We start from the raw sequence: 20,383 nt of genomic DNA on the forward strand, positions 1-20,383 counted from the left end.
CCACAGATAAAAAAACAGATTTTTCAACTTCAGAAGGAAGATATGGGAGATGAAACAAATTGGTCCTGCCACCCCAGACTCTGATCTGCAGATTGAGGACCCTGGCTGACTTTGATGTGGAACTGCTACATGTTCACCAATTGATTTCACATACTTTCTTTGGGGAAGGACATTGAGATTCCCTAAAAAACTTCCTCCTTACTTGAAATACTCTTCACTCCCACTGACGAATGTCTTGTTGGCTTGGCTGGTGAAGTTAACCATTGTCAAGTTTGGATAGGCAGTCATACAGAAAGTTGAATTCTTAATTTGTATTTTTGGATGATCACCAACAAAACAGGAATCTGTTTGGGAGATGAAGAAGGAAAATCAATCAACAAACATTTATGAAACACCTGCCATATGCCAAGAATAATACCAGGCACTAAGAATTCAAAACTTAAACATTTAAAGGAAAGAAATCTGTATATCTTCAGGAATTCTAAAAAGGGAAATCATATTGTTCCCAAATACAGTGATTTCAGAAAAATGCTGAGTGATGTTTTCTAGAATTAGATAAGTTAAATCTTTTGAAAGTAACCAAAAAAATTTCAGGACATTGAATTTTGAACCATTGAGAAAAACAATTTAATAAACATTTATTGCCTACCTGCTTTATATAGATCCCTGTGCCCAACACTGAGAGACATAAAAATTATATAAGGCATGGACACCTACACCCAAAATTACAATACATGATATATTAGAAAAGTATGAAGCAAAGTAATATTTCAGAGCCAAAGGTGGTGACTGCTACCAGTAAGAAGGGATATATGCTGGTAAATGTTTAAAAATTTATTAGAGGTGGGGAATGTACTCATAACATTTTTATCTTTAATTCAAATTAACATTTACTCCATCACTTTCTTAAATCTAGACAATCAACAACAAAAAAAAGTCAAGCCCTGATTTGTGATTTTGCAGATTCCCACAATATAAATGTTCACGCTTTTAATTTAACAATTTGCCCTCACCATCTGGTTTAAACTTGTTCTAGCACACCCCTGATGAGGAAAAAATAGGAAAGAATTCATTTATGATATGGCATTTTCTTTGGATTTTAAAGATGACCAGGAATTCCATAAGTAGGAAGAAGACAAGAGAATAGTCTAGGTACAGGAGATGGAATGAGAAAAAAACTTGAAGGCATAAAAAATGTGTTTTGTGGCTAGAAAATGGTTTTAATTTGGCTAGAACATCATGGGTGGAGAGAAGCCATTTCAGATAAGCCTATAAAAATATAGCCATTTCTAGCTCTACAATCTTGAATTTGTCTCTTCCTTTCTACCCATCCAGCTGCTAGTCTAGTTCAGGCCCTTTACCTCTTGCCTATATTATTGCTATAACCTCCCTCATGTCCCTCCACACTCCAGTCCAACCACCACAGTCACTAGTGATTTTCTTCAAGTGCCATTTTAACCATGTCACTTCCTTATTCAATAAATTCTCGTAACTCTCTATTAACTCAAAGACCAAACACAAGCTGTCCTGCCTGGCATTTAAAACTCTTCACAACCTGGCATCACACTCACTTTCCAGCCTCCTTAGACATATTTCCCAGTATAATCTAGCCTCTCCTTCCATACAATCCTCCATTTCTTGTCACCATGCCTTTGTTTTGGTCATCTCATATACCTAGAATTCCCTCTCTCCTTACCTCTGTCTCTTAGAAGCCCTGGATTCTTTCAAGACATAGCCCATAGCTTTTGCAAGAGGCCATTCTGGTCTCTTCATATGCTAACATCTTCCCTTCCAGTGTTCACTTTTATTCTATTATATATACATACACACATATATACTAATTTGTGTGCATATGGTTTCCCCTATTAGATTCTGAGCTCCTTGAGGGCAAGGGCTATTCTGCTTTTGCCTTTGTATCTCCATTTGCTTACTAAGTTCCTAGCACATAGTAGATACTTAAAATTTGCCTACCCAAGGCACTGTATGGTACAGTAAAAAAGAAGACTGATTTTAGTCAGAGGACCAGATTACGAATTCAGTTCTGCTACTTATCTACCTTTGTAGTGTTGGACAAAACATTTACCTCCCGATTCAGCCTCAATTTCTTCATCTATAAAATGGGGGAAGGATATGATTTGGTTTGCTCCCATTTGTATAGTGCTTTAAGATTTTCAGTGTTTTATATGCATAATCTCATTTGTTCCTCACAACAACTGATAGCACCTGGCTGGGTACCAAGAGGACTTTTCTAGCCAGTCATTATGATAAGGGCTATCATTATCCTAATTTTACAACAAATGAAATAGAGGCTCAGAGACTTGCCCAGGGGTCAAAGGAAAGAGTCAAATTAAGATCTTTTTTACTCCAAACCTAATATTAAATCCTCTATGCAACTCTGCCCAGAATGGACAATAACTGAGGTCCTTTCCAGCTCTAAATATATGATCTGAAAGATTACACAAAATATTAGTTGCAGAGCCGAGTCTGAGCCTTGATTCTACTGCTTCTTGATCTGGTACTTACCTCCTACCTTAGTACAGTCTCCTAAAACTGCCATTTTTTCAGCATAAAATGAAAATAAAGCCTGTATTAAACAATTCCCTTCTGGCATGGCTCAATGCCTCCTTTTCTTGCCCTCAATCTCTTCCTAGTTCTACTTTTCAAGCCAAGAATCAAGATTCCCTTATATGGCCCTGTAGTCATTACCTGCTGCTTTCCAGGCAGCAAAGCCAGGGTTCTGCTTAACAGAATGACAAGGAATTCCAGGTGGAACTGAACCATTAGCTATTTACCCAGAAAACATGTATTCACCAGCACCCAGATTTAGAGGCGAACCACTAAGGTCCAACAAGCAGGCATCTCTGTAATCAGCAAGAGTCATTTCTCATTCTATAGCATCTCCTGAGAATGATTCCCTAACGTGGGAGTGTGGGGAATAAGCAAACAGCAAATCCCTTCTATGCTGAAGCAGGAGGGGAAAAGCAGGAGGTGTCGTAGAGCCATGTGACTACAAGTCACTCACTAGATAATATCTCAGAGTGCTAGAGGAAGGCAAGGTCACTGATTCTGCTGCACTGCAGCACTATGCAGTACTGGTCTCTCTCCTTTCTGCAGCATGTCCCTTCTACCACCAGGGGGCAAAAGAGTGCTTTCCAGTCCCTAAACCCAGCCCACCTCCCTACAGAAAAAGAACTTCTCAGATTTGTTTTCTGCAGCTCAGCAGCCCTGAACAAAGGGAAGAAACAATGATCACATTAATTATGAGGATGGAATTATGTTTACTGGGGCAATTTTTAATAAACGAGAGCTTATTCTCTCTTAAGACCAGGGAGGGAAAGAAGCATTTAATTAAAGTTCCAATTAAAAATAAGATCTATATTGAAATGAGGTGGTGTCTCTGTTAATCTTTGGTGGGCAAAGTATTTAGCTCCCATTCCCCCAAAAGGTCAACAGGACTTATATTACAGGAAAATTATCCTTTCTTTCCAATTCAATAAATATTGATGACGCTTCTGTTTTGTGTTGAATACTCCTAGAGAGATGCAGTTTGGAAGCTCCCCAGTCCCAAGATCTCAAGGAGGAATAAGACAGAGAAACTATATAATACATGCTATATATGATGAGTGCATTACTGAAGGGTAAGACCAAGTGCCAGGTCCACTGGGACGGAGATATCAGGAAAGGCTTCCTGGAGGAGATGGCATTTGAATTGAATTTTAAAGGATTGGTCGATATTCAACAGGTGAGGGAAGAAAAGCAATCCAGCCACTGAGAAAAAATTAAACAAAAGCACTCACACATACACACATTTCCACCGAATTCAGGAGATAGAAACTAGACCAGTTAACCTGAAATATCTGATTCATAGAAGAGATTTATATGGGATAAAGCTGCAAAAGTAAGATACCATGAAATTATAAACTTGAAGGACGTTGACTGGCAAACTATCGAGCTTGATTTTTCTTCAGGAGACAAGGGGGAGTCACTGAAGATTTTTGAGCACTGAACAACTTAACTAGACCCTTTATATCAAATATCAAATGTTAGCTAGACCATCCTAGAACAGTTATGCAATACCTGAGTTCTGCTTATCAAAGACCTACTAAGTACTCCAGTGGAGTCTAGACAAATATACATACATGCATATGAAGCTGGGGAAAGAAATAACTCATCAGATTTAGAGTTGAAAAGGGGCTCAAGGAATATCTGGTCCAATCCATTTATTCTACAAATAAGGAAACTGAGACCCAGAGAATTAAAAATTATTTGCCCTCATTAACACAGGTAGTAAGAAACAGAACTAAGATTTGGACCCAGGTCACCTACCTCAAATCCAGCACTTAACACAACACAAGTTTCTGCCTTGGGGGGTTTACAGTCCCCTAAAGATTAAAATTTAGGGGAGACTGAGGCATCTGAAATTAGTTTCTCTCTGCAAGGAGTATTATATTTTTTAGAGGTTTAGTAAGGATTAAAGAAAATACAGGATAAGGAAAACGTGCCTAGGCCAGAGGCCTAGACAAGACCTCACCTACATTATGGAAAGAGCCACGTCTGCTCCAAAACGGAAGTCCAAAAATAGACACAAAAAGCTTTGCCACCAGGTTAAATGCCTTCTCGATCTCAGCCCACCTGAGAATTCCGTGAGATTACAAAGCATTTTGGGGAAGTGGAGCACGGACTTGTGGGGATTGAAGTCCAGAGTTCAAATCTCAATTTTATAGGACATAATCAAAATGAACAGTTTCACCCCCTTTCCCATAATTCATACTCTGAACAGCACAATTTATTTGTCAAAGCAGCTAAATTATTGAGCCTTTAAGGAAGGATCCTTGTGTTTTAAATCACCTTCATATTCCTGTTCCCAACACCATGGACAGTTCTCATCTATAAAAATACCCAAGTGTTGGTTCATGAAATCATAACTTTAAAGCTGGAAGTGACCTTAGAAGCCATAAATCCAATTCCCTCATTTTACAAGGAGGGGAAACTAAAGCCCTATGGGGCTCTGAACTGTTCTCTGATTGTATTGGGTATGTTCTGCTTGTCTTCCCACCTAGACTATAAACTCCTTAAAGGCAAGGATAAGTCCTTATTTCTTTTTGTCTTTTCTCTCTTGCATAGAATCAAAGACTAGGGGAAAGGGGAGTAGGCAAAGCAGGCAGCAGGCTAAGGTGCAATACCCTCAGGAGGTATTTATTTATTTATATATTTATATATTTAAAATATGACTTGTTAGAGATGTTACAGCATTATCACCAGAAAGTCCCACTCTCGATGGCACATAAGTATTTCAAGCCACATATGGTAAAGACTCTACATTTCCATTGGACAGTAAAACACAGGACCCATCATTTTCAAACATTGGCAATATCATCCAAATCCCCCTTTCTCAGCACAGTTAGGGACGTAGTGAGTACATACCAGTATATTTTTTGATCCCAGAATTACAAACATTAAATACAACATCCACCAAGAATAACTTTACTTCATTTTACAAGACTAGACATTCCTGGAACCAACTGCTTCTTTTTGTTTTCTTTTTTGACCCTTACCTTCTGTCTTAGAATTGATATTTGTTATCAGTTCTAAGGCAGAATAGTTGTAAGGGCTAGATAAGTGAGGTTAAGTGACTAGCCCCAAGTCACACAGCTAGGAAGTATCTGGGGCCAAATTTGAACTCAGGAAGATGGGTCTTCCTAATTAAAAGACTGTCGCTTGACCACTGTGCTACCTAGTTGCCCTTCAACTGCTTCTTGATGACCAATAGCTTCCAAGGGGTGGAAGGAGGAAGGTGGCACCATTTTTACCTCCAAACTAAACTATACAGTGAGAATCACATTCTTTCCTAGGAGAAAGTACTCTAAGGACTTTTTATACTAAAAGTACTTGGACTCTGGATTTAGCCTTTAGGTTCACATTGGGTCCCAACACAGCCCAAGTTTTGCAATGTCTAGGAAGAAATCATCCTTCAATTGTTCAATTGCTGAATCAGGAACAAAACTCCCTGCTCCTGGCATTTCCTTGGAAGCCCTCTGGCTGCCAAGGTGTAACCTTGCTTATGAAACAGTCTCAAAAGTCTGCAGGGCAAGATTCCAGGTTAACTGATATTTCCTTTAAATCTGAAGAGGCAAAGTCCATTATTTTGGTTTGATTCCTGCAGCCAACAAATATAAAAAATGAATATCCAGGCTTCCGTGCCAAGGGCAGATGGCATGGTAGAAGTGGAAGAATAACTATAGATCAAGGTGTTTTCTGGCCAGTAGTTATGGCAAGCAGATTTCTCAACTCTGTTACTACACAGAAGACTGAACACAAAATCCGTAAAAGTGCCAAGACCTAATATTAGCTTGAGGGAAGAAGCACAAAAGAAGGTGGCATTTTATAGTAGAAAGAATTCAAGCTCTAGATCCAGATTCAAATGAAACTTCTGATGAACACTATCCACATCATCTAGAACCACTAGACCACCGAACCCCCTTGAGTCTCAGTTTTCTTCTATGTAAAATGAATGAATTGACGTTGATGACTTCTAAATTGCCTTCTAAATCTAGGATTGTAAGCATTTTATTGGGCAATGATGTCTTGAGTTTGACCTCTCTATTTAAACTTTCAAAGTAAAAACTCCCTTGAGAAATGTTTAAAAATGCTGACATTTACATAGTTCTTTCTTCAAACAATTCTAAGTAGGTTTTTCAATTGACATTATCTGTTTCACAGGTGAAAAAATAAAATTTTAAAAGGTTATGTGACTTGCCCAAAGTCACTTAGCTAGTAAATGGCAAAACTAAGAGAAACCCAGATTTCTGGACTATAAACCTAGTGCTCTTTTGGCTAAACCATACTGGTACCAAACTGTTTAATTATGTACCTACATATCAATTGAGAGGACAAGATTCATCTGTCCCTTCCAAATCACTCAAAAGTATAAACAATACCTCAACCCCTAGATGGGGTGGGGAAGAGCAATTTGAAGTGGTCCTCTTGACTTCCTCATCACATATACAGAAGAAGTAGCCTATGAATGATGAGATGGTTGACTATCTAAGAAGTCAGGGAATGTTCATTAAATTGAAAAAATTAAATAAAATTGTTATTGATAGTAATAATTATTCACATTAATAATTATATTCCCATGATGAACATATAACAGTTTACATTTCATTTTAAAAACAATTTTCCTTCCACCGTTTCATATTAAGTTCACAAAACCAAAAGAAATCAGTCACTTGACTAATCTAACATCATATAGTTATTGAGTAGCAATCAGGTATCATGCTAAGAAAAATATGTTGAAAAACATCAGTTGTTAGAAAACCTCTCTCTCTCTCTCTCTCTCTCTCACACACACACACACACACACACACACACACACACACACACATCCACACGCACACACACACACACACACACACACACACCAAAGAATTTAGGACTTAGAGTCAGAAGAAATGGGTTCAAATCCTGACCTTGTGACTTAATATCTATGTAATTTTGGGCAAATCACTTAATTAACCTAAACCTCAGTTTCCTTACCTGTAAAATAAGAATGCTGGACTAAATGAATTCTGTATTTTACAAATGAGGAAACTAAAGTCCCAGGGACTTGAGGCCCAAATGACTTGCCCAAAATCTTTCAAGTAAAAAATCAAAGACAGAAAATGAATCAAGATAATGGCCCCAATTCTTCAGTTTCTAACCCCACACTTTAAAGACAACTCTCTTCCCTTGTCTTCTAACCCTAGACTTTAAAAATATTCTTTTTCTTCATTTTTTAACCACAAATCTTAAATAATGAAAGCTTTCTTCCAGACTCAACTACTTCCTATCCAAAGGAGATTTATTTCCACATGAAGATCTTTTAAAATAGAGGGAAATTAAACACGGCCTGATCCAAACTTACCTAATAAAAGTTTGGTTTTGTCTTTGCAGTCTGGTGTGTTCCATGGGTTGTTGCAAGAGGCCCAGGGTAGCACAGACACAAAGGAGGCAAACAGGTAGAAAAGTGTGTAGCATATAATCACATTATAGTATATGGCTATTAGGACTGAGATGATGAGCATAGCGATGCCACAGCCTAAGGAGGCAAAGAGCATGGGTTAGTGTTCTCAAATACAAAGCCCAGCCCAGCCCACCCAATAGTTTCCACATGAACCATTGGGTTGGGAGGAGAGAAAAGCAAGAAGGGGCATAGGAGAAGGAATCTTTTGCAGCCAGATTGTTAATTGTGGAACAAAGAAAGTCAAACTACTAGATTAGCTAGAATCTCTAGGATGTGGGTTCAAGATTAAATCATCTGCCTTTGAAGATGGGGATTAAGTGAAACTGGAAGTGAGGCAGTCTTTCTTGGGGTTAGTAGCCATGCTGACTTTGGAAGCAGTGGCGCTAGCTGGAAACTGACATGTCACCATGGGCAGGAGTTAGTAGACTGGAGACTGCCTCTCCCCTTCCTGCCACTTGGTATATCAGGGTCACTATTATGTAGTCCCAGATTCCAGAGCTACAATATGTGCCCTACACTGAGTCAGATGCTGACTCTCCCAAAGAAGAAGCTTGGAGGGAGACTGAGAGGTCCTGGGAAGGAGGGAAAAGAAACAAAAGAAAGGCTAATTTTAGGGAGGTGGGCAGAGTAGCTCACCTTGTAAAGCAGGGATCGCTTTCCAGACAGACACAGGGCCCTGGCTAGCAAACTGCCCCAGTGACACTTCCAGAAAAAAGATGGGCAGCCCGGCTAGAGCCAACATCATCAGATAGGGAATGAGAAAAGCACCTTAGGATATTAGAGAGGGAAGAAAAGAGAAGAGAAAATAAGAAAGTGTATCAAGATTAGGGCAGGAGGAAGAAGAGCACCTGCCCATCCTTCACTCTTACACCTTACCTTTGGAGTACCATTCAGAGGGCTTCAGTCAGAGACTCGGCATGAGATAGCAGATCCCTCTTCCATAATATTTAATGCCCCATCCCAACTCTTTCATAAAACATATCTGGCTTGAACTGATTTATTATATGTATCTTTGATTATTTTTAATGAAATTTTACAATATCAAAGGATAATAGATTCCAAACTAGAAGGGGCCTCAAAGGATGCTTAGTCCTACCTCTTTGTTTTATAGTTAATGAATAAAGTCTTGGGAATTTAAATTACTTGCCCAAAGTCACTAATGTAATGTCAGAGGAAAGATTTGAACCCACATGTGCTGGTTTCACAGCCAGCAGTCATTCCACAGTTTCATGCTGCCTGTTGGTTTGGGGGTTTTGCTTTACCTTTCATGAGAACAGTCTTGTTTGGGAGAACAACCTTATTTTTGCAAGGCTGGGTACTTGCTTGCTAAAATTATCCCTTTACCTTCTCTAATCATGCACCTTGCACATTTCTGCAAGAATGAAGAATGAGCAATTAGCCATGAGTATTATGAAGAGGGATTCATTTCAAGTGGGAGGCTATATTGGCTGTTTGGTTGGTTTCCATCCCAAAGCCACTGGTGAGGGCAATACAATTAAGTGACAGAACAAGAACTGCTGTAGGAGTCTGGAGTCAAAGGAAACACCAAAGACAGACTGGCATCTGAAGCCAGATCTTGGCTTTAGGTAGGGCTCCAAGGTGATCTCAAAGGTCCCAGGAGATTTCAGTTTCTCTGGAAAATGAAAGCCAAGTCAAAACTCCTGGCTGCCCCAGCTTTCAGATCATCTTTTTGTTTTTCTTTGAAATTCCAGGCTCCTGCTCTGAGTGGGGCACATATTAAGCATTTATTAATAGACCATGGTCTCTTGTCCAGAGGGCACTGAGATTAGGAGATTGTGGAAGGGAGATTTTTCTCCTCTAACAGGAGCTCCTAGATCCTTGGCTTCTGGGTGGGTAGCCCAGTCACAGATTTGGCTTCTGGGTGGGTAGCCCAGTCACAGATTTGGCTTCTGGGTGGGTAGCCTAGTCACAGATTTGGCTTCTGGGTGGGTAGGCCAGTCACAAATTAGGTTGTCCTATTTTGTCCAGAGAGGGGTGGAGGAAGGGGAGCAGTCGGAAAGGATAACTTGAGCAATCCCAGTTTGAGGGATTCTGCAAATCCTGCAGTGAGCACTAAGTAGAGCGCCTCCATCCCTTTCCCAACTCCAGCCCTGGCTGTGGGGATCTATCCTTTCCCTTTAGCTTTTCTAGAAACACCCCCAAGGTCCGCATCCCTCCCCCTCACCAAACCAAGCTCCAACCAAAGGCGAGCTCAGAACATGGCTTTCAGGAGCCGCAGTGCGGAAAAAAGGCTGAGGTAGCTTTATTCCAGGGGCTTCTTCTCCAGCCCATTCTTGTCCCTGACCCCGCCCCTGCCCTCACCTTGGAAAGACAGCAACTGATTGGTTCAAGCAAGGGCCGCGGGAAAATAGCCAGGACAACTGTCCAGAGTTTTTCAGCTTGGAATTCGCTGTGCTTACTTGCTTCCAGAGGTGTGCTCCTGTGGACTAGGATTTAAATGCCCCCAATTACCTCCAAACAGTGAGAGATGTTCTGTCTGAGGCCACCAGGATTCGACCCACTAGGGTACTGGGCTCCCTGGCAAGGGCAAGACCACAGCAGGGAAAATCTTAGAAGCCTAGATTTGGGCTGGAGGTGATAGAAAAGGGAGGATTGGAAGCACGAAGGGGGAGTTAGTAAAGAAGGGAAGGTGTATTTAAGCAAATCTGCAAGGTACCTGATTTCAGAAACAAGAATGAAATCGTGGCCATCTTCCGGGGAAACCAAGCAAACCGAATAGAAACATAAATATTCAGTCACGACAAAGGACATCTTTTTAGTGTCATAAACTCCTTTGGCAGTTTAATGTAGATCTTTCCTTAGAATAACATTTTAAAATCATTCAAGAAAATTCAGTTAGAGAGTAGTGGGGAGTGTGTGTGTGTGGGGGTGTAATGTTCTTCCTTATCCATGTTCAAAGACCCAAGCCCCAGATCTATAGCATTACCCATAAATTATCCTTAAGGAAAAAAAGAACTTTAGCTATCAACGCCACCGTATTCTTCTAGATACTAGATAGGGGAAATTGTTGTCCTGAGTTCCTTGGGGCGTTATTTATGGGTTGGTTTTTTGTTTTGTTTTGTTTGTTTGTTTGTTTTAACCATCTTAACTTGAGATTTCAATGACATAAAGAATTTCCAGGGTAGAAATTCCTTCAGAAATGAAGATCATAAATCCATAATTCAGTCCTGATTAGGTGCTTAGGGAAATGAGAGGGTAAATGACTCATCAAAGGTCACACAGCTGGTATGTGATGATGGTGATTCCTGAACCCATCTCTTAGGGACTTATTGCACTATGCAGCCACCTCTCTCGAGCTTTTCACAATTCTATCAGGTTCTTGGATTTTTCCAGGCGGGGACACTGGCCTATCAGACCCCAAATTCTATCCTTTTGTTGTCCTAGAGCTCACCTTCATCCTCTGGAGTAATCCAAGAGTCCTTCTTGGTTCCTAGAGTTACGAAACTGAAGCTGAATTTGAAAGTCACTTTTCCCCAATTCAGCACTAAGAGCATTTCTGCTTCCGCAGAGAAGGTGTAGCTGTTCTGGGGACTTGAAATGATTCCTATTAGCCCCAGGACTCGGAAATTAGAATAATCGAAGTCCCAAAGCAAACCATGAAAGCCTGTACTAGAGTCGGAAGGGTGCAGGGTGACCTCTATATTTATCAAATTTTCCAGTAAGCTTGGAAGGAACTAGGAACATCTCATGGGAGGTGGTGGAGGTGAAGGGAGAATTCAAGGGCCAAGAAAGCTATAATGACTATGGGAGGGCACCTACTGCATTTAAAAAAAAAAAAACTTCCCCTTGCAAAAGAGTCCAGAAATAATAAGGAAAATTGCTCAGAGTTCTGTTTAGTACACTGAAAAGTGTGTCCTGCCAATATATGTTTGTGTGTGCAATCACATGTGTTTGGAGATATTACCTACCAGCCTTTGCCCTTTCACCTTCCCATAATTTAATTATTTTTAACAAGTATTAACATCAGATTTTGTAATATAGTACTCACACAAGACAATAAGGAACCAATGATTAAATTCACTGTTAACAACTTTTCTTTGGGAGTGGGGATCTCTGGGTTTTAAAACTTTGGTTTAAGTGTATTCTGGTGAGATTGGTTTATTTAAGAATTTATCTCCTTTTAGATTCAAGCCAACTAAACTAGACTTAGTACAAATGGTTTTTGATTAAGTAAATACACAGTGAAAGAGGTAACCCTTGGCAAGGGTTCAGATTGAAGCAAATGGTCATAACTCAGCCTAACCCCCTCCCTCCCACCTACTTCCCCAGCTTTTGTTTTGTGTTTTTATTTTGTAATGTGGTGGATCTTTCTTGGTTAGGACATCTAAATGGATCCAGCCATTCAGTGTTCTTAAGTTTCCCATTTAAGGAACTAGCAAGAGACAGAATGAAGGTGAGAGCCCACAAGGACTGAGGGAGCAGTCCAAAACACCTTGCCAGGGGGAGTTGCTGTCCCACCCAGCATAACTCAATCAGTAGACCCTCCCAGAAGAAGCAGATCAGAAAATCCTACCTCCCCCATTCTGAAAGGCCAGGTACGGAAACCTCCAGACATTGCCCAGCCCCACTGCGTACCCAACCATGGACAGGATGAAGTCCAGTTTGCTAGACCAGTTCCCTCGAGCTTTATTCTCATCCCCTTCATCGTCCTCCTGAGGGTGGAAAAGCACATTGGTTGGTCCCATAACAGCAAGCAATCTCCCCATAATTCCCCTTTCACCCCTCACCCTCCAAGCCCATTTCTTACCCCACCCCTTCCAATCCCCAACTCTTGACCAAACACTTTACTTTGACACCTGTGCTAAAGCAAAAACTGGAAGAATCCTTCTTTCACGGAACCTCTTCCTCCCAGGTAACCTAGGGACTTTAAATGTACAGCTCCCAGGTGGGGTGTGATGGGGCACCCTTCATGCACTTAGTTAGGAAGAGGCTAGCTTTTGTCAAGAATGGACTGATTGGGGAGAAGGAATAAATTGGGGGTATGGGAAAAGTGAGGGTTTAGAGATTGGGGAAATAGCTTCCAGGGTATTTTCCTGACATGAGAAAAGCAGAGAAGTACAATCACAATTGGGGTCTTTTCAAGGCTTTTCCTTGAATCTGAATCTTTGGAAATGGATATCTGAAAAGAATCCTTTCACTCAAATATCTCACCTCCCATTAGCAACTAAGATAAAGAACAAAAAAGGCTTCAAGGAGGCCTGCCTGACTAATTAAAATTAAAAAAAAAAAAGGCATATCACTAGAGAGAGATTTAAGCCACTCAGGTCATAGCAAATCATTTCCTTCCCCCTTTCAGAACTTTGGTATATCCCAGAAGTCCCCAGCCTTCTGTTCTAAGACCTTTTTGGTGAGTTTATTTGAAGAGAGACCCTGTCAATTGGATCTTCTGCAAATGGATTAATATACAAAGGAAAGTGCTGAGGAAGAAGGAAAGAAGAAATTCAAAGGAGATGAATGGAAGGAAGAGGTGAAGACAAAGGTTGGAAAGAATGGATGAGCAAGGGTGGAGATGTAGAGTTTAAATCAGGCAAAAGTAAAGGCAAAATCTCTCTGGGGTGGAAACAACAAGAAAGGGAGTAGAAGGGAATTGAAGCTCTGCCCTATTCATCTAGCAAAGCAAGGACAATTTAAGAGATAGAAGGCAAGTTTAAAAAAAAAAAAGCAGTCTTTCAGTCCATCTACACTATCTGGGTCCATATTCCAGTTTGGACAGACTACACTGCCCTAGATTCTGCAGTGGGCAGGCCCTAAGATAATCATAAAACATCTTTCTCCCTTAGGAATTTGTTTGTTTGTTTTTTAAAGAGTAAATGTGGCTTCTGTTTTTATTCTCTTTATCTCAGTCCATCCCAGCTCCAATCAGAGAGGTAGAGCCCAGTGATATGTATTTAATTATCTGAATCAGAGATTGGGGAAGAGAGGAGAGGACAAAAGAGCAGGGAGGGAGAGGAAGGAAATGGGATTCTTAATTGAAGGACTAGCAATTCAGGGAAGAAAGGAAATTTAAGAGAATTTTTGATCCTTCAGATAGGATCACTTAACTCCAAGCAGACAGACTAGTTCTACAATTCTCAGTTCCCCAACTCTTAGATCCAAAAGGACACCCCCCACCCCCAGCAGGTTAGTCAATAGCCCTGAGAATCATGACATGTTTAGGGCATAAGCAGATAAGAAGGTCAAGCAATAGACAGAGGAGAAAAGCAATGAGAAGGAAAGAGGAAGAGGAAGGAAAGGAAGAGAAAAGAACTAAATGAAGAAAGAATTTATCTACCATAGGGAAGGGGCAAGGCTCAATCATGTTTCCCAAAATTGTTTCAGGTGCCACTCCTGGCTCTTCAATTTTTATCTACCCTTCTCTAGGAATAGGCATGGGAGGGAAGGAATGCTAGCACTTCACTACCCAGAGATTTTCAATTCATTTAATTAAGTCATAAATAATTCCATAGGTATCAGATCCTGCCTTTTCTTTTGTAGAATCCAGACAATAGTAGTAAAGGAACAAATTAATTACAAATGGGAGGTGCTGTATCTATTAAAGAAAATGGCTCTGCCCTGATTAAAAAAAAAAGCCTATTGGGGCTCCTCTAATATTTTGGGGTCAGCTCTGTCCCCTCCTCCCCCTCCTCCACTGAGCTGGAGGTATGCCTTTGTATAGTAGCAGTTTGGCTATAGCCCTAGCAACATTTCAGCAGAGATACCCCATACACCCATCCTTTGGTCTCTTTCACTGACCTGGAGACCCAACAGCATGAGAAGCCCCCAAACTGCCCCTGGCAGAACCCACCCATTCACCACAGGTCACAACTCTTCTTACTCTGGTATCAGCTTGACATTTGGCAAATATTTATTCCCCTGGCTCTCTGCCCAATTAGCAGAAACGAGGAAATGGGGAGCTGAAGGCAGTGAAGCCTGAAGAAGTCTTGCCAGCCTAAGGGCATTTGGGGAGGGAGATGCAAGAACCAAACTTACCACGGGGGTAGAAGTAGTCGTAACACTGCCTGGCAGAACCGAAGTGATGCCGTCTGTGCCCAGCACCACAGTGCTCTGGCTCATGTTTATCCAACCTGCAGCCTGGGTACTGTTCCTCTCCAGAGTACCCTTACCGGAGCTCCCGCTCTCTTCCTCTCCAACACTGGCACCTCGAAGGGCCGGAATTCTGCAGTGCTGAGCATTGCCTGGGCCCGGTCCTGGGTCCCCAGTAGGGGGAATGGTCTGCAGGGCATGGGCCTCAATCGAATCCTGACGGGAGGCAGCATCTAGTGGTGCCCTAGCACTGCAGATCCCTACTTTGGTCCGCTCTGATTCGTAGCTTTTGGCTTCTTCCGAAAGGAAAGTTTGAATACCGTTGGAAGCTGACTTGGCAATCCTGGGCGGTTGGGAAGGGGTGGCAGAGGAAGGCTCAGGCTCTGGACTGGTCCTTGTCACTGAGGAGCCTTCTGGGTTTCCTGGAGCCTCCAAACTATTTGCAAGTTGCTTGTTCATATCCTTTGGACCTGAGTAATCCTGAGAACACAATGTCACTTTCGAGTAAAAAGAAAATCACAATATTTCTGATCCGTGTATATGTACAAAGATATAAGAATGTTCCAGTAATTTTATAACGGGCTTCAAATTTTCTAGCAAGGTAATTTGGGATGAGAATTTCGTATATATGCCTATTTAGACAAGGGCTTACAAGGCAATATTTTTCAATTAGCCTATCTCTTCAGTGGCTATATCTCATGAATAGACTAATATGTCTTCCTAGTTCAAGGGTGAATTGAGAGAAGCAGAGCCTAAAGGGTGATTTTTTGGGAGAAGGGGGAGAGGGAGGTAGGGGAAGTGAAGAGAGGCCGGAGCAAATATCTCTACAGCTGTGTGCTTCCAGCCTCTTTGGGTTTCACATCACGACTGTAGGGTGCCTGCTACCCCCATCACCAGTGTAGAAAGATTCTTTAATTTTCCGCCCCATTTCCTTTGTCATTCAACAATGCACACTGTCTTTTTTTTTTTCCCTGTATGGACAAGCTGCTGTTTCGTTCGGCTCAAGCAGCAAAGTCTGCAGATCCAGTACTTTAGCTCCAGCCAAAATCCCTCCTACCCAAACCGTTTACTCCATTTTGAGCTCTCAAAAAAAAAACCCAATTAACCATCAAAAAGAGAAGAAGCGAACCCCACGACCAAAGAAAGAGGGTGTTTAAAATGGGGGAGGGGTGACAAGCAGTGATAAAATTCGTGCATTGGTTACTATATACTCGTGTTTGAATTCCTCGAAATCTGTTAGACATCTAGAGGAATTTGCTAAGTTTTTCGAGAACGACTGTTTTCAGAAATCTAATCTCCTTCCAGAGTTAATCTGGTTTGGCGACTTCCAAACAAGTTGTTCATTATAATTTATTTTCCTAGTTGCCTTGCCACCCCCATTCCCTCCCCCCCAAAGGAATGAAAACCACCCCTACCGAATCTTTTTTTTTTTAACTTCCTTTTCATGGCATCTTAAATTTTACCACCAAAAAATAAATCTGTCTCTGAAGAGGCCCCTTCCAACCTTATAAGCATCGATATAAGGTTTCAAGTTATATTAATCTCAAGTACCTGCGATTCTGTCTAGAGTCCCTTCACAGTTGCTTCTATATCCATGGGCTACTCCGCCTTGTATTCAGGAACCTAGCTGTTCAGCACCACGGACAGCGCTCGCAGGCTAGTCTGTTTAAAGAGACCTCCAACCTTGAACAGACCGACATCACCGGGAGCTACCCGGAAATTTACAAATAAAAATACCTGAGGTACTGAGACTCTCCTCCCCCAAATCACCTCCCGAAAATACACCAGTTTTCTTCTGTAAACATTGATTTCTAAAGCGAATCTCTCTCTTTCCTCAGCCCTCTTCATCTCCAGAAGAAATAGAATCAAACACTTACCATTGTTGTCTTAACTAAGCAACAGATTGAACTGTAGAAGACAAGATCCTGCAGTACAAGCTATCTGTGGACTGGATTTTGTTCTGTCCAGAGCAAAGCTTTCTATATCTCCCTGGGAAAGACTGGGTTTGCGTCAGTGCATAGCAAGGTGCCCTTCGTTTGACATTTTCTTGATAATAAGAGTTTGATAAATCATTACCCCTTGGATTCCGATTTTAAAGGGACAACAACAGCCGAGAGTGCGCCGACCGGTTGTCACTCGGGCAGGAGGGGGTTTGCGTGTTCAGCGTGACTCATAGGGGTCTGATTACTAAAGCGAGCCCAGCTAGAGGAGAAGACAGAAGTTTGCTTCCTTCTAATTAAAGGAAACATGTGAGGAACACGTCCCACTGCACCCAAAGCGTAAGGAATCATCGCTCTAGAATGAAGCAGTTGGGCCGATTATTTTTTCGTTGTCATTATTGTTGCTTATGTTCCTTTCTCTTCTTCATCAAGGCCCTTCTGGTATCTTTTTCGGATCTGTAAATTGGGTGTAAAATTTAAAAATTATAATACCCTCATCTTTTTTGAGTACCAGCACTAAATGCTGAGTTATGACTGAAGGTATTTCTCAGGTGTGCATATATGGAGGGCTGTCTATCTATGTATAAAGTCTGAGGGTATACAAAGATCCCTTCACACTTTATTTCTAAATAAAATTCATGGATTCTATTTATATTTACCTTTTTTATGTTAAATTTTCGTTAACACAAGCAAGGACTCTGGGAGAAATGATGATGACCTTCTTTCCTCTCCCTTAATGAGAAACAGGACTAGAGTGCTTTCAACCCCAAGAGCAGGGAAAGCCTAGGATGACTTTCAGTACTATTTGTAGATGGAGGAGGAAGGAAATGCATCACTTCTCTCCTTCTTTGCCCCTTTCATTTAAAAAAAAAAAAACTCCTTAGGATCAGAGAAAGTCATACTTTGTAGTGCTGGGCTACTGCAAGATGGGGGGAGGGGTTGGGGAACAGAGAGGATGAGAATTAAATACGACTCTTATATTTAAAAAAAAAAAAAACTTTTCCCAGGAAAGGTGCCATTGGGAGGACAAGAAAAAGACATGAATTAAGGTATTTATCAGCTGACCTTCTAACCTTGCCAACCTATCTCCAAATGAATGGGTTGGGGGGGGGGAGGGTGGTGAGTGAAGGGAAGGGAATAGGGGAGTTCTGAAGAGAGATTGAAAAAGAGCGATTGTCGTGTGTCCTCATCCAATGTCTCAGGTAGTTCCTGCTCACTCCCTCTATCCAACCCCCATGAGCCAACTCCTTATTTGGGGATCCAAAGCTTCTGTCTCAGTAACTACGCTTCCCGGGGTCCCCCAAGCAGTGGAAGAACAATGCAGAGACTGCCACTAACCCACATAGCGTTGGGTGATCTGTTTGCGCCAATGGAGCCTGGGGGAAGGGCAGACGACCAAAGTCTTCCTGCAGAAGCTATGCAGACTGCGGCTATCCCCCCTCCCACTTCTGCCTCCCTCCCACCTCTCAGCTTCACACAAGTACACGCTGAACTGCATTCTGCCGGGACTGATAAAAAAGCGCAGGTTTTACCGCAGAAAGCCTCTATCTGCAGACTCCCCTCCCCTCTTCTACCTACTAGAGGAGGGAGAACGTAGAAGAGGTTGATTGCCTTTGTCAGTCTAATGTTTTACATTGCAGGGCCAGGAAAGAACTACTATGGGGAGACAATAGTAATAGAGTTCACTCGACCTTTCCGCCTCAGAGGCACGCTGGAAGCCAGAACTCCAAGTTAGCCAGGATGCAGAGAGTGAGAGATGGGAAAGAAAAACATCACGATCATGTTTTCTTCGTGAGGTCCCTGATAAGGGTGATAACTTGAGGTCTGTGTTGGAGAAGAGGCATTTGCAGGCTGAAATGCCAATCCTTCCTTTGGTGAGATTAGCCGCCCTCAGCCTTCTGGGCAGTCCTGTTCTAAAACGTCCGCGGTTTTTAGCACTCTCAAGTATTTATTTAACGTCTATCATGTTCGAGACTACCCAAAATACTCCTTTTATTTTTCAGGTATCAAGGAAAAGCCTCCCCCCCCCCCAAAAAAAAGAGATAGAAACGTTTAAACGACGATTGGTTTAACCTGACTTTCTTTGCTGGGCCACCCTCTTTCTCCCCATCCTAGGGCTAGCATAAGGGTTCTTTTTCTTCTTTATAGAACGTCGGATAAGCCTACAATAATGAGAAAGCAGACTACCCAAGTCTTTCGGATTTTGGTTCCAAACAATAAGAAGAGCATTAGAAGAGAAACGAAATTTAGTTGGGAGGGAGCCTGGAGCCCTAAGAACCACTGGACTTAGAGCTGGAAGGATCTTGGAGATCACCTGGTCCCTCTTCATTATGCAAATGAGGAAACTGAATCTTTAAAGAAGGGAAGGATTTACCCAAGGTCACACAGCTAGGACCCTCTCTGGTTAGAGTCTCGACTCATTTCGAACACCTAGTACCCAAAGCCTTGGGAGACCAAAGGAGCCCACATCGGTTAAATAAACAAACAAACAAAAACCAGGTCGGGATATTTTTTTATTCATGGAGGAATTGAGTGTAATTGCAGCGAACCAAGATGCTGTGACTTCAGAGGCGATGTTTCTACTGGGCCGCTGCCTCAAATATACAACAGGCCCTTGGGCCAGTGTACACTTAAAAGTATCGAAAAGCCCCCCACCCAGAAGGAGAGAATCTTAGCTCACCCTTTCTTCTACACGACAAGGAAGTTTGGTTGTTCTCTTTACAGTCCCTTGATTAGTTCCCCCGTCCTCCTCCCCATACAGTCTAACACCGCCTAGTCTCGACCACACAGGGGCGGCTAGAGTCCAGGCTCGGTTGGCCCACCTTGTCCCAAACACCCCGGGAAGGGAAGAGTTACACACGGATTTTTAAAAATCCCCGTCAGGGATTTTTTTTTTTTGATGGACATTTGAGTGGAATTGCTGAGTGGGCGCCCTGCGTCAAGTCCAGCACCAGTCCCAGCTAATGTTCCTCATAAAGAAGTAAAAATAGCAACACAATCACCCTTCTCACCCTCCTCCTTTCCCCAACCCCAAAGCTAGTCAAACACCATAGTGACGCCAGAGCTACCCATTAGGCCAAAGGGTCTGACGTGGTGCCTCCCTTGTCGCATTCCTCCTCAAATGCGTCCTCGAGTTTCCCGCGTATATTCCCTACGTCAGTCTCCTAAGGAGTTGAGGACTGAGTGCACAGCAAAGGAACAAGTCCGTAGGCTAAGCAACCCTGGGAGCAAAATTTTCCTCCCTCCCCTCTCTCGTCCTAGTTCCTATCACCCCAGCCCACAGCTCACCGTTTCCCTGGAGCCCCATCAATCAGACAGGAAAGAGACAGAAAAAGGCAACCCATATCAAAGATATGAAAGGGAGGCTGGCAGCTCTGGCTTTCTCCCTGGCTTTGTG

General features: G+C 42.0%; 1 protein-coding gene across 1 annotated transcript in view; it reads right to left on the bottom strand.

Annotated features, from left to right (window-relative positions):
* The window catches only part of SLC6A5 (solute carrier family 6 member 5), a 68,707-nt gene extending 51,541 nt beyond the window's left edge, over nucleotides 1-17,166 (bottom strand). Inside the window, exons 1-6 of the mRNA XM_007497167.3 lie at nucleotides 16,924-17,166; nucleotides 14,993-15,526; nucleotides 12,537-12,675; nucleotides 8,639-8,770; nucleotides 7,904-8,077; nucleotides 203-344 (exon numbers count right to left, since the gene is read on the bottom strand). Coding sequence (XP_007497229.2) covers nucleotides 203-344; nucleotides 7,904-8,077; nucleotides 8,639-8,770; nucleotides 12,537-12,675; nucleotides 14,993-15,526; nucleotides 16,924-16,926 — 1,124 coding nt within the window. The 5' untranslated portion in view covers nucleotides 16,927-17,166. The remainder of the gene's footprint in view (nucleotides 1-202; nucleotides 345-7,903; nucleotides 8,078-8,638; nucleotides 8,771-12,536; nucleotides 12,676-14,992; nucleotides 15,527-16,923) is intronic.
* Nucleotides 17,167-20,383: the final 3,217 nt, after the last annotated feature.

This window comes from Monodelphis domestica, chromosome 6, assembly GCF_027887165.1.
Source record: "Monodelphis domestica isolate mMonDom1 chromosome 6, mMonDom1.pri, whole genome shotgun sequence".
NCBI classification, from domain to species: Eukaryota; Metazoa; Chordata; class Mammalia; order Didelphimorphia; family Didelphidae; genus Monodelphis; species Monodelphis domestica.